Source organism: Heteronotia binoei, chromosome 4, assembly GCF_032191835.1.
Source record: "Heteronotia binoei isolate CCM8104 ecotype False Entrance Well chromosome 4, APGP_CSIRO_Hbin_v1, whole genome shotgun sequence".
Lineage (NCBI taxonomy): Eukaryota > Metazoa > Chordata > Lepidosauria > Squamata > Gekkonidae > Heteronotia > Heteronotia binoei.
This window is the reverse complement of record NC_083226.1, coordinates 102838587-102852726: the sequence shown is the minus strand read 5'-3', so window position 1 is coordinate 102852726 and position 14140 is coordinate 102838587. Positions and strand designations below refer to the sequence as shown.

The window sequence follows — 14140 nt, the reverse complement described above, 5'->3', positions numbered from 1 at the left end:
GAGCATAAGATTCTGCTGAGCATAAGATTCTGCTTTATCTACAGCAGAACAAACCACTGCTGGTGCCACCATGGCTAACAAAGATTCTTAAAACTGGCCAACACAATTATATCATAGGGAGATAAAATAGCATGGGAATACTCATGTTATTGCCCCATTTTAAATGATATTCTGTGTACACATGGACCAGAGAAGTGTGAAATGGGGAGGGCAGGATAAAAATCAAATAAAATAAATAAATAAAAACAGAGAAGGAAAAAGGATACCATTCTTTTTTTTTAAAGTCCTCAGAAATAAAATTGCAAAGCAAGAACTCTAGCCTGATCTCAACTATATTACAGGACTGCATTTATTTAAGAAGGGTCAAAGTCAAAACCAAATGTTACCTCAAGTAGACATTATACTGACACCAAAGGACATCTTATGCAGTTTTTATTTTAAAATTATGAGTTAGGTTTTTTAAACTTTGAAACAGAATATACTTTTAAAAGAAGCAGCCATCCCATATAACAGTAGTTCCAAACAAAAGGACAGTTTTGCCCAAGGATGTTGGAGCAAACTAGAAAAGCCTTAAGTCTTAGTCTTCATGCTAAATAGACAGTTTTGAAAAACTTCTAGGTATCACCAAAAGTGTTTATCATTTTATTACTGCAAATTGAAGACTTAATAAATAATTAAAAAGACAAACTGCATGATAACAGGTCTGCTACTGTCCCCAAACTCTTCTTCCTTACCCACCTCTCCTCTTCCTCACATACTTGACATGATATAGTTTTCCTGGTACCTTAACCATTTCAGCTCTGTTTCATGCAGTATTTCTTTCTTGGGCAGCAGCACAATAGCCAGAAATTCAAACAGAGCAAGACACCAACATCCACACAGCTTCCTCCTTTCACCAAACACTTTATAAACACACACTATAGAATTAAAACTGCATATCTAGGACAGACAGTTTAAAAATGAAATAATCATATGAAACATTCTTAAAATACCAAAAACATAACATACATTCCAGGCTATGTCCTGTAATTTATCTCAAGGCATTTGAAATCACTGATGATTGTGTATTCTGTTATACCTACAGCCACCAAATCTCAGGAGTTACAAGGACACAGAGCTCCAAATGTATACATGTTTACTCAAAAGTCAGTCCTACTGAGTTCAAGAGGACTTTCCCTTTATAATTGTTTATAAGATTGAAGCCTTCATTAGAAAATTCTGGAAATGCTTAGAAATCTGGAAGCAAACACAAAATATATTTACAACAGCTAAGGTAAGGTTTAAAAAGCCTTTTGTCACCAAGAAAAAGAACTTCCTAGGACTTACTTCTGCCAGGTAAAATGTTATATATTTACACTAGCTTAACCCAGTCACTCTGATGCTGCTGTCTTAATTTTTTTTATTTGCCTTTCTAATTAGCAACCATCTGCTTGATTTCAACTGGGATCTCGCTGGTTGTTTTACCTACTGCGGAAAGGAATGCTGTGTGGAAAACACTGCACTTGGGAGGTGGGGGGGAGGGAGGGAGATTCCTTGCAGCAGGATGCCAAGAAGGAAAAAACCCTCTCTACAGTTGCAACCATTTGCTTTTTACCACTTAATCCTTTCGAAGCAATCTCAGATCATTTCCAGGGAACAGTGCAAGTTAGAACAAGGTACATATCTCCATTAATCTTTCATTGTCTCCAGAGTGGATACTCAAAAAGGGAGAGTCTTTAATCTGAAAACAAATTCAAAGCAGTGTGAAAAAGGACAGCACTGAAACATCTTACCTCACTCAGCTCTGCAGAGGAGTCATTTCCATATTTCATGGCAACTCCAGAATTCATGATGAGACTTTCCAGGGCTTGACTGCTTTCTATGGATTTTAAGCTTTCCAATCCTTGCTCCGAAAGGCTCAACACCCCCTTCTTCTCTGAGCTTTTCCTGTCTTGCACATTTTGATCTAGCCAGCCATTTTTACTCAACATTTAGACAGTCTAAAAATTAACAATGCACAGGGGCTCCTAAAGAGAGACAAAAAACTGGTTGTCGCTTCACAAACAATCCATTGCTGTGAGTTACTCATTAAAGCACTGTGCAGAGTACACGGCGAGACAGAGCACAGACAGGCTGTAATGATCTCCTGGCCACTAAAACTGCTTGGCAGAGCCCAGCTTCAGCTTTATGCCTTCATTCTCCCCCTCAGCTAGATCAGAAAGCATCTCCCAAAGGAGTTCAAAGCATCTGGAAATATTAGGGGAGCCTCAGACTACCAATCACAGCCACCAGTTCAGAGGATCGGTAAGGTCCTATCAGGCACTAGGAAAAGAACAAGACAGAGACCTATCCTGCTGTTCACGCTAAAGTTTCCCTTTCCAGGGAGCCTGGAGTTGTAAGTGGTTTATGATCAAACACAGCTGTCTTGCTGCTGGCTACAGGATGCATGGAAGAGGCGGTACCAAAGAGGGGAAGGACTAAGAAGAGAACGGGAGGGGGAAGGAAACAGAACGCATGCTACAGAAAGCTCAGTTTGGAATTGCAGGCACTTTTCCTGAGTTTAAAATGCTAATCAAAAATTACTATACAAAGTACAAAGCTAAATAAACTTAAAGTGTCAATTGGGTCACCTTGATACCAGTTCTTCATTTGCAATCAATCTACCAACCCTTTGTGATTCAGAAGGAAGCTACTACAAAAAACCAAGCTGCTCAATTAAAATTTTACAAGCACGGAAAGCAGATATTATTGTATTGTTTTTCAAAGAGCTTAAAATGAAGCCAAGAACTTAAGTAACACTAGTTCTTAAAATAATGAGCTAAGCACTTCAAAATAGGCAACAGAAAATGTGACACCAAACTTCCACTGAAGACTCTCCCAACTCTTACAAAAAGCCAATCACTACTATGAAAAGAAAGCTGTAAGAAACTGTGTCCAGAGATCTCTCCAATATGAATTTTTGGGCTCATGAGCAGTCACAGTTGTAATAATGTTACAAAGCTAACTTTTACAAAAAGCCCATCTTTTTATACCCTTTCTAAAACACACATCACATGATGAACATTCCTATTGCCACATGACAAACATTTCTTGTGCCACAAAAATTGAAGAGCAGATAGTTTTTAAACTCACAGTGGTCTCCAATCACACGGCTCTCATATATTCACTGCAAATTAAAAACATACTTCTAAAATACAATAAACCCAGTTCCAGGTTCTAATCCATATGACTTGTGGAAAAAGGCAACACTATAGTCACAAAAATGTAACCCAATTATGGCACATCAACATTCCCTCTCCAAAACTGGTTACACTAGATTATACAGTCCTGGGCTAGCAACATGGAGCCCAACTACTAGGATAATTGTGCTGAGTAGGGAAAAAATGAAATAGTAGTCAGCATTTTATAGTCTAAAAGATAATCATAGAAGCCCAGCAGAAAGTAGCATCATAATGCTACATAAAAAGTCATAAAATGGGTGCATCTTTCCTCTTACTGAAATCCAAATCTACAACAATGTGGGAAATGTCAGCAGCACTGAAAAATACAGTATACATTATTATCTTCTAGATCAGAGTTATACAGTTTAATTTCCTACTTGTGATCACAAGTCATTCCTTTCATAATAGAGACACTGGATGAAAAATTAAATCACTGTAATACTATTTGATAAAAATGAAACAGTCTAGCATTGTTAGCTGCTAGACAAAATTTTCTTCCTAGGAAGGAAGGAAGGAAGGAAGGAAGGAAGGAAGGAAGGAAGGAAGGAAGGAAGGAAGGAAGGAAGGAAGGAAGGAAAATATATGGGGAGGGAGGGGAGGTCAAGAGAAAGCAACTTTAACTTTAAATATATTATCTAAGCCACTGGCTGGCTTGGCTTAGAGAAATGATTTAAAGAGAGAAATGCCTTCTCCAAACCAGCAAAAGGGTGGTGGGGGGCTTCAAGAGTTACACAATATGTGTGAAACAGCCGCATGTGGCTCCTGAGTCACAGTTTGGCCACCCCTGATTTAGAAACTCTGTGTTAGAGACATCTGTCTGAAAGTGTTGTCTGTGTCAAGCTGTGAAAAAGCACTTCAGGGATACAATGAATTAGTTGTTTCAGACAGGTAGGTAAACAGCATTTTCCAACTATTAACAACTATATGAATGAAGTATGATCATGTGCTTCGGGGCAGAACTTCATCATAGGCAGGGAACCAAAACACAATACAGCAGGTCATATGTAGGACTTCCGAACAGCTATATCAAATTAACAAATTGTTACACTGGTTCTAAATTTCAAGTAACATTCCGATGCCCCCCCACCCATCGGAAGAAAGAGGCGAACACGAGTGTTGGATAACTAAAGGCCACTTTATTAACTTTAACATAGTTTAAACGGCAAGGGCAACTAACTTGCAGTATAGGCAAGGCCAGGAGTCAGTCAAACTCCTCCCTTGCCCAATAATGGCTGAGCCCCTTAGCCCCAGGCTGGAGCCAACAGAACCTGGCTCTGACCTGGCCAGCAAAGTAACAGGGATTGCTCAAGAATTCCTCCCCTGTGCCATCCAATTTAAGGGAAGATTCAAACTCAAGCAATCCCTAAAGGCGGCCAGTTTTCCCTACCCAGAGCTGTACAACCCCAGGCTGTACTCATCCAACTCCTGATCCCTGAAGGGTTTTTTTGCTGCGGCTTCACCAAAACTACATCTCATGCCCACTAACTTCTGCAAACAATAAAGTGACAACCTATTTGGTGTATTTACAGTAACAACGTTATTTATTACATAATCTCTATCACTGCTTCTTTCTTCTATAATCTCTGGTCAGTCCTCCTTGCCATTCATCATCCCTAGACTTTTCCAGAGGACACATATATCTGTAATGGCACTTCACTGCCTTCTAGTCTTCAAAAATACTCATCATAGTGTGAGAAAAAACCCTTGCAGGACATCATAATCATCAACTTGGTTGCCAGGTCACCTGGAGAAGTGGCTCACACATGTCTGACCAGAGAGTGTGAGTAAACCTATCCAGGGGCAAGAGGGACTGATGCAGTACTAGCAGCCATAATGCCACAAAGGCACTCAAGACTGGTACAAGAGTGCCCAACAGGAGAACAGATGGCTTCCTGTCATTCTGTACCATGTCCGTCCTGGCCATGGAACGGAGGAGACTGCGCCGCCAGGAGCTATCCAGGCGAACGGTTTGAAGCACTGACCATGGAATCCACCATGGAGAGCTAAAACCACACGCAGCCATTTTGCTACCAGGCCAGACTCTATTCCAGCGAAGCGAACGGCTCACATACTCGCCAGATGTCACCTGTGATTGCAAGCCATCAACCCACCCCAGAAGTGGTTAATAGCCCAACCACCACTGTCTTTGTCCAGCGGAACCCATGACAAAGACTGGTACCAAGAAGAAGACAGAAGACCATCTTCAGCCAGAGCCAAGTTCCTTTGTGTAAACCGGGTTGTTATTTTAGATAACAATTTGGCTCCCTATTATCACCTTTTTAGATAAGTGTGATACACTCAAGCACACCTCCACCCAGTGATTTCCTCCATTCTTCTATAGACAATCCCCTTGGAACATCCCCACCCTGGTCCATTTCAACCTGAAAGTTCACTCAGGTATCCAGGATCCAAGTATGTTCATTGGTCAGGAATGGGCACCCAATTAGGTTCCACCAATGAACTTTCTATTAGAACAACCAATGAACTTTCTATTGGTTGGCGCAGTATTAAAACTAAATCATCAGCAAAGGCTCTCAGTTTATATTGTTCATCTTTTATCACAGCACCTTTTATGCTTGGATCTTCCCTTATTTGGTTACTCAACATCTCTAAAGATAAAATGAAAAGTAGAGGTGACAATGGAGAGCCTTGTCTTGTACCTTTTTGAATTTTAATAACATCTGTTAGTTCGCCATTCACTGTCACCCTTGCATTTTGTGAAGAGTTTATTGTTTCTACTACTCTCAAAAAGTTTTCACCACACTTCATGCCTTTCAATTGTTGTAACATAAAGTGCCAATGAACATTATCAAATGCTTTCTCAGCATCTAGACAAATTAAGGCCAATTGCTTCTCTGGATGTCTCTCATAATATTCCAGAATATTACAAACTGTTCTGACATTATCTTTCATATATCTTTTAGGAAGAAATCCTGCTTGATCATAGTGTATTATAGACTGTAAAACTTTCCTCAGGTGTTGCACCAACATTGCAGCAAAAATTGTATAATCCACATTTAAAAGGGAAATTGGTCGATAATTTTTAATATTTTTCAAATCGTTATTTTCTTTTGGGATCAAAGATATTGTGGCTTCTTGCCATGAGGCTGGTATTTGACCTTCATCTTGGATCTTTTCAATGAGATGTTTGAATGGTAAAAAATGTAACACTAATTTAGTCTGAAAATGTTATTTTAATGCTATCAGAGGTCTATTTTTGTGGTCTATGTTTATATGCTGGGTTTTAATTATTTTCTTTTCATGTTTTCACAGAATCATAGCTTTGTCTTTTATTATTTTTATTTTAAAGCCACCTTGGGTAGATTCTTGGAGAGGTGGCATAAAATTTCTGAAGATTGAATAAAAAGAAATAATATTCATGAATTCAAATGTAAGTAGCTCAAATAAGATCGGATGGCAGAATCAATTAGTAACAGAGCAGTTCGTATTACATTGCTATAGAACACTGCTGGCAACCATGCCACAAAAATGGTAAACAAGAACATCAATAAAGCAATTTTTGCCAAAGTTATTTAGAGCAAGTGTTAAATGGACACCTCTTCTCTCCTCTCAAGCTCCCTTAGCCTGTTCTGTTGATTCTGGGTTCTCTTTGCCTCCCCATTAAACTGCAGTGATTTTCACAGTACTTCCCATATATGTCTTCTATAGACCTACCAATCCATATCTAGAGCACTCACAAACTTTAAAAGCGAAACAATTTATTCCTGCAGTGAGGAACAACAAATGTATCTGAAAACATACAGAACCAGGTTTTGAGGACAGGTTCCAGGGATCATATATTGAATCAGAGGTACATTGCAACCTGCTGAAAACAGGATTCACAGATATCCACCTTACAACATATAGACAAACATGAACAACAGGGCAAGCAACATTTGCCCTGCAAATGCCCATCTATGGGATGTTGCCCCAAATGACTGCTGAGATTTTAGTTCCTTCAACTGTACAGAAAAACTCCCAATTAAATGGTTATTCCAGTGTCCTGTAAACTCTGGAAAGAGACACAATAATATATCTCATCAGTTTCACATCCGGCACTTTCTTCCCTAGATAACATTGCTGCAAAGAGACAAAATGGTAGTATCAAGCAATGCCTAGGTACAGTCAATATAATATACTTGTCCTAAAAGCAAATATATGCCAGATCTTTAGCTAGGCAAAAAAGAAGCCAGGGAGTTCTTGCTATCTATAAAAGGCTGAAACTCAGTTAAGGGTTAATGACTGAAATATGCAGAGCTTCTTAACCACAGAAAATACTAGAACTGATCCAGTATAGGCTTTTAGATCCCAGCTCAGATTCTCCTAAAGAAAACTACAAAGGTCCTTGGAAGATCCACGGTGAAGGAAATATCCCTTGCCTAGTCTGGCATCACATCTTAATGCTGATAGATCCAAGTGGGCAGCCTTGTTGGTCTGAAGCAGTTGAACAAAGCAGGAGTCAAGTGCACCTTTAAGACCAACAAAGTTTTATTCAGAATGGGTTAGGGCACAGAAGAGGGCATTTTTGCAGATAAATGCAGATGATTCCTCTGGTAACCAGCTTCAAAAAGGCTATGAGCAGCAATCACATACCTCATTCCCATCCACCTATCAATGATGAGGGAGACAAGTTATCTTTTGGCTGCAATCCACCAACTGAGCAAAGGCAGATAAACCTTGGTCAACTCCCTTCCTTGTGAGCCATATGATTTATTACTTACTGATGTTCAGTAAAAAAAGAAGAAGAAAAGGAGAGCAACTGAAGTGGAAAGAAACAAACATGAAACTGAAAGATTAAAATGTCTCTTCGGGAGTCTCAAATTACCTGCTTCCTGGCCAATGACTGGGGCCAGTCTGGGAAGCTAGGGATTGTCTCTCTTTGGAAGAGGCAGAAGACTGACCCTACCAGGTACTTTCCTGGGTGTTGAAACTGACTTCTGGACATGGTGGAAAGAGGACTTGCCAGCAGTTTCTGAATGTAACCCAGATCCTCACTGAAAACCATACTTCTTTGGTTTAATTAAACTAACTGTTCATTTGTAACTAAAATAACCCAATAACCCAATTCAGCCACTGGCATATAGTATTGGATATATGGTGATGTGTGTTTCTGTTCCTTAACCAGAATTCTAAAACTTGCTGCAAGTTTCCTCCCGTAATTCACAGGAAATAATTTGAATAGTTTTAGTGTGTTCTGTTTCAAAACAAGAAGTGGAGTAGCAAGTGTGGTGTGGAAAAGGGAAAACAGATGTTTGACCAAAGGAAAGCAAAGAAACTAGTTTTAATGGTGAAGAGTCATGTCCTGAGAGGGCCATCTGTTGGAGCAGAGTACAGGTTCTCTTTTATATGTATGCTAGGAAAAAGGCCTGTTGTGAAGAAAAATAGAACGGGCTCTAGAAAGAGGCTCTGGGCAAGTGCCCCCCACCCTTGCTGTCTTCTCACCCACTCAAGTGGAGGCATTTGCCCCCCCCCCCGATCCTTGCTGCCCTCACTCACCTCCACCCCCATTCCTTGGCATTCACTCACCCCCCACTCTTGCTGTCTTTCCAGAATCCACCCTGCAAAGCAGCCATTTTATCCAGGGGAGCTGATCTCTGCCATCTAGTGAGCAGTTGTAATTCTAAGTGATCTCTAGCCCTCATCTGGAGATTGGCAACAATGCTTCCCTAGGAGGAAATGGTTGGTTTGGAGGGTGGAGTCTATGGGATTGCACCTTCCTGAGGTCTCACCACTCCTCAAACCCCACTGTCTCTAGGCTCCACCCTTCAAATCTCCAGGAATTTTTCAACTTGGAGTTGGAAACCCTATCTCCTTCCCAGCCCACCATCAGCCTACCTTTATTTGCCCCTCTCACTTCAGCTTTCCATCTCCTCCCCCTCCTGCAGCCTCTACTTAGGAAAAGGGTAGTTTTTCTCCACAGTGAGGACCAAAGCAGCTTACATCAGTCACCTCTACTCCTTTTGATCTGCACAGCAACCCTGTGAGGTAGGTTAGGCTGAAAGTCTTTGACTGGTCTGAAATCACCCAGTCAGCTTCCACAGCAAGAACCTGGATCTGTCAGACCCTCCCTCTGAAGGAGTGCTAACTCCTATGCCACACTGGCTTTTGGGGGGGGGGGTGCGGGGCTGCTGCTAAACATTAGCAAGCAGTCAGACCTAGGTTAGCCAACCTCCAGGTGAAGCCTGAAGATCTCCTGGTATAACAACTGAACTCCTGACAACTCCAGACAACAGAAAATAACTGCTTTGGAGGGTGGACTCTATGGCATTATATTCAGCTGAGGAATCTCTCTTTACTGACAAAGCCAAACTTGGTTGCCTAGCAACAGCCTCTGACTAGCAGCTTCTGCAGTTTCCTAATATTCATCTGTCCTGGGGTGAGGCTGAGGGGAGGGAGTGACAGAAAAGAGGCGGGCACCATGGTATCTTAGGAAAAACTCCTGGCTGGGCCAGGCCTTGCCGCCTAGTCACATTATCACCTTAGTTCCCTTTCTCTTTGCCATCTCTCTGCCATTGCTAACTTTATTTTCCAAATGCCACAGAAAGTGTGGTGACAGTGGGAGAGAGAGGAGTGGACTCAATCAATGGAATGCAATGGAACTTGAGTGGTGGTTGATGGACCAATGACTGATGGAGCACACACCACAGCCAATGGGAGAGCCAGAAAGTGCCAAGACACTTGGGTTTGTAGATAGATAGATAGATAGATAGATAGATAGATAGATAGATAGATAGATAGATAGATAGATAGATAGATAGATAGATAGATAGATAGATAGGATGCTTACTTTAAAGGCAAGTCACTAAAATGGTGTGTTGCTATTGGGATTCTACACCATGTGGTCACTGAATAATTAGACAATCACATGTAACAATGAGATTTTTACAAAATTTGTTCTGGTTAAGTAATGTTAAAATGTTCAGGTTTGAAGTCTGTTCAACATTTCAGTGGTTATTCCTCATGTAGTCAATGTAATTAAGACCACACCCTTCAAATTTACTGTCCTGTTTATTGCTTAACTACAAAGCTTTCCATAAGCATCCAACAATGCCATTAGAGCATGCTGTAGTACCTAATCAGCACCACATGCCACAAATGTGCATTGTTTGAATTTTAAAGGGACAGAACCTGATGTTTTTATATAAGCAAATGTACTGAAATCCCACAACAGTACACAGGTTACACAAGGTGCATATATTCACCTAAAACTTATTTGGGAAGAATTATTTTTTATTCAAATAAAATTTACAGATAGTATTACATACTTAGTCAAGAGGCCATTCACTGCTGCTTATTCCTATAATGTTGAGCTTAAATGGGAGAAAGGGTGGGGATAACAGCGAGCAAGGCTTTTTTTTTTTAAGAAAAAGAAGCAATAACTTATTTGCATATTAGGCCACACCCCTGGTGCCAAGTCAGCTGGAACTGCATTCCTGCTTTAAAAGAAAAAAGCCCTAACAGAGAATCTGTTCTCAGGAAGCTGTCCCTTTGTAACTTAAAGCCTGGAGCCATGAGAGACTAAGAGAAGGGGTTTACAGGACACAGTTCCTCTCTCCAAAAATAATCTTTGGGTACAAAGATTATATGTCCCTTTACTGCTGAAAGGTTAGCACAGCAGGAGAATATGTACCTCCTCTGGAATAAATTCTCACCAGGAATTTTTACGGGTCTCAACTTGTGATTTCTATAGCCAATTTTCTGGGTCTCAGCTTGTAATTTCTATAGCCAACTACATACTGCTTAACATTTACCTTTTTAAAATCCTCACAAGAATTCTTATATTACTTATACTGGCTTTTACACCAATTATAAAACACATCAGTTCCAAATTGCCAATATGTGTATTTCAAGATTTTTCTCTTCATTATGCTTGCAAACACTCATTAACGCCTTCCTGACTTCTACTTGCTGGCGTTCTGACATGAAAAGATGCAAACTATGGGTTTCTCATAGCTATGCTCTACATATTCTGCAACATTATGGTTCCCAAATGAAAATGAGCCAAAGCATGAAAACATAGATGGTTTGGAAAATAAGCCAATTGAAAAATTAATAAAATGTAGTAATTGGTAGGACAAAAAAAGAGAGAACACAGAAAACTTACTGTGGATGCATTACCTGCACATCCATCAGCTTCCTCACAACTCTGTCACAAACTCATCAAATGCTAAAATCCACTGAAAATGACATGGCCCTGCCTAAACTAATCTCCTTCACAGCTGATGCTTGATTCTCAGGCTGCCAAACCATTAACTAATCTGTCAAAATTAACTGACTTACATTTCATTAGAGCACTGTTGATCACATAGAAAAGAGCCAAAGGATCAGGCCCAGTTCAGTTTATTTAAATGTTATCCAATCATTTTTCATGAAACTAGAAAAACATTAACAGAGGCACCTGTTTTACATGGTTTCATTTGTGATGTCTCCTTTCTGCTTTCTTACTTACCCTTCCAGACTAAGATGAGGTCAAGGCATAGAAACATAGCTACCAACATTTTCAAAACATACTCTGCACTGAATGTGGCTAGCAAAACAGTTATCTACTTATCTTTTTTGACATAAACAAACAAGTATGTGTGCACACACCAAAAATCAGCTAGTATGCAAAGCACAAAATAATGCAGCATTCATCCCCTCCTGCCTGATTACATATGCAGCATTAAATATACAAGCAGAAAATACCTAGCATAAAAAATTAGACCTGGCATTTTAACTTAAAAGGAAAGCCTCACTTGGGCTTATCAACAAGGTTATTATATAACAAACAATACACAGAACAGCAATTGCCCTTCCCGAAATTGGAATTGCATATTTTGATTGCTTCCCACAAGGATGAAAAGTGTATCTTACCAATACACTGCACTGTAGCTATAATCATATTGTGTCTCCCTGCTGTGGAAATGGCAATGTGCTTTTGTACTTTGAAACGAAGCAATCACAGTGAAGTGTTTTTCCATAAAAATGAAGGAAAAGAAAAAAGCTACTACTCCTCTCAAAGGATAATGTTTTTTCCTGCTTCAATACTGAAATTATTAACAGCAGCTGGGTTGCTAGCCATCTTTTTACTGAGAACAAAACGCAACAGGAATGATAGCAAGATTAGTACAATAAACTACTGGAAACTCTCAGTCCTAAATGAAAGCTGGTGTCCTGCAGCTGGAGCGACAGTGACAAAATTCTCAAATTCCACAGTCAGTGTTCACTTGCAGTAAGTATTCATTTCTGGAATGGAATTGGTGTCTAGATAACTGTTTGAAAAGAGTTAGAAACAATGTTCCCTCTAAGCTGCAGAGTCTTGTGAGCAAAAATTCTACTTTTTGAGCTACTGGCATTAAAGTTGTGAGCTACTGCATAAATTAGTGTGGTCTGGGGTCATCCTTCCCAAGCTAAGACAAAAATGTGTGAACTAGCTCATGCTAACTCAGCTTAGAGGGAACATTGGTTAGAAAGTATGGTCAAAGCAGCCAATGTAAATGCAAAAGCAATCTCTGCAGCAAAAACCCTTTGGAATTCTTGGCTTCACAAAATTACAACATTCATTTTGGTCCCTCATGTCTTCATCTTCAGACCAGAAATTGTATCATGATTGTTTTTAAAAGCATATCAAAGTTGATTTTTCAAAAATACAGTTATTGTGTCCACTTTTCTAAAGTATGTGCTCTAAAAACAAAAGGTAAATAGATGATGATACAAAGCAAAAACTTCTGTAATCAATAATCTAAAAAAAGCAAATTTGTTTTAAGAATGCTTTAAGTAAAATTAAATTTTCTTGTTCTTCCAGAAAACCACCTTCTTCTGCCAACCTTTTATGATCAGATGTGATAATTCCAACTTGGATCCCACCGATCATGGCCAGAATTTGAAGTATCATGAAACTAGCCCTGCAAGAGGAAGTACATCCTAGTTTTTGCTGTCTTTTAACCTAGAGGAGTATTCTTGCACATAATCCTGGCACACTCAGAATGGGAAACTGTATGCAAAGTGGGATACCTCAGTTGCTTATTTAACTTGAGGGATTTTTTTGCAATTCTAGTTTTGGAGCAGCAGTGTCAAACTCATTTGTTATGATGGCCGGATCTGACATAAATGAGATCTTGCTGGGCCGGTCTGGGCCATGTTGGGCCAGGCCATGTGTGCATCTATTTAAGATTAGGTAGCAGAGATATAAACTATTTAAAGGACACAGACAAACATGATTGAAGATTAAAAAAAAAAAAACCTTAAAATAAAACATGCTTAAAACATTAGCACTTGTTGGTCTTATAGGTTCTTTCTTTGTATTTCTCCCACAGGATCAAGGGAGCTGGACAAAGGAAGCTGTGGCTCTTTCCTTCCTTTCCCAGGGGACCAGGATGGGGAGGAAACTCAGCCAGTAGAAGGAAGAGAGGCTTGGCTCAGTAGCTTTGCTGTGGAACTGAGCAAGCCTTGCAAAGCAAGCCATTATGCAGAAGGAAGCAAGAGAGAAGAAGAAAGCAGATGACAGTTGCTCAGGGGCCTGATAGGAGCCCTCTGGGGGTCTTATTCGGCCCCCGGGCTGCATGTATGACACCCCTGTTTCAGAGGCTGAAAAATGAATACCAAGTTCTAACTTAAAACAGTAATACAAAACATGTTAGTTACACAAAAGAATGGTACAGGATTGCTTAAATGGAACTGGATAGGAAGACTCTCTTTAGAACATTGGGGAAGGGAAGGACAAAAAATTACACTTAAAAGACATGTCAGTTGGGGCCCTGACTTAGATATCCCAGGCAAGCCTGATCTCTTCAGATCTTGGAAGCGCTAAGCAGAGTCAACTGTGGTTAGTACTTGGATGAGAAACCTCTTTGAAATACCCAATTGGAGGGACAGGGACAGGATTTATTCAGTCACTTCTCTGAATATCCTCCAGGCCCCCAAGTAGGGATCAGTCACCAGAGGTCAACATGACTTCCAGG

At 40.0% G+C, this 14140-nt stretch overlaps 1 protein-coding gene across 7 annotated transcripts in view; it reads right to left on the bottom strand.

The window, feature by feature from the left end:
- MCC (MCC regulator of WNT signaling pathway) overlaps positions 1-14140 on the bottom strand; it is a 354991-nt gene that overhangs the window by 276647 nt on the left and 64204 nt on the right. Inside the window, exon 1 of one of the 7 annotated variants that reach the window (XM_060235598.1) lies at positions 1773-2409. The exons of 5 other annotated variants lie outside the window; for them this stretch is intronic. In XM_060235598.1, coding sequence (XP_060091581.1) covers positions 1773-1970 — 198 coding nt within the window. In that variant the 5' untranslated portion in view covers positions 1971-2409. Of the gene's footprint in view, positions 1-1772; positions 2410-14140 lie in introns of those variants that run through there. One more of the 7 variants, XM_060235599.1, reaches the window with a different exon arrangement.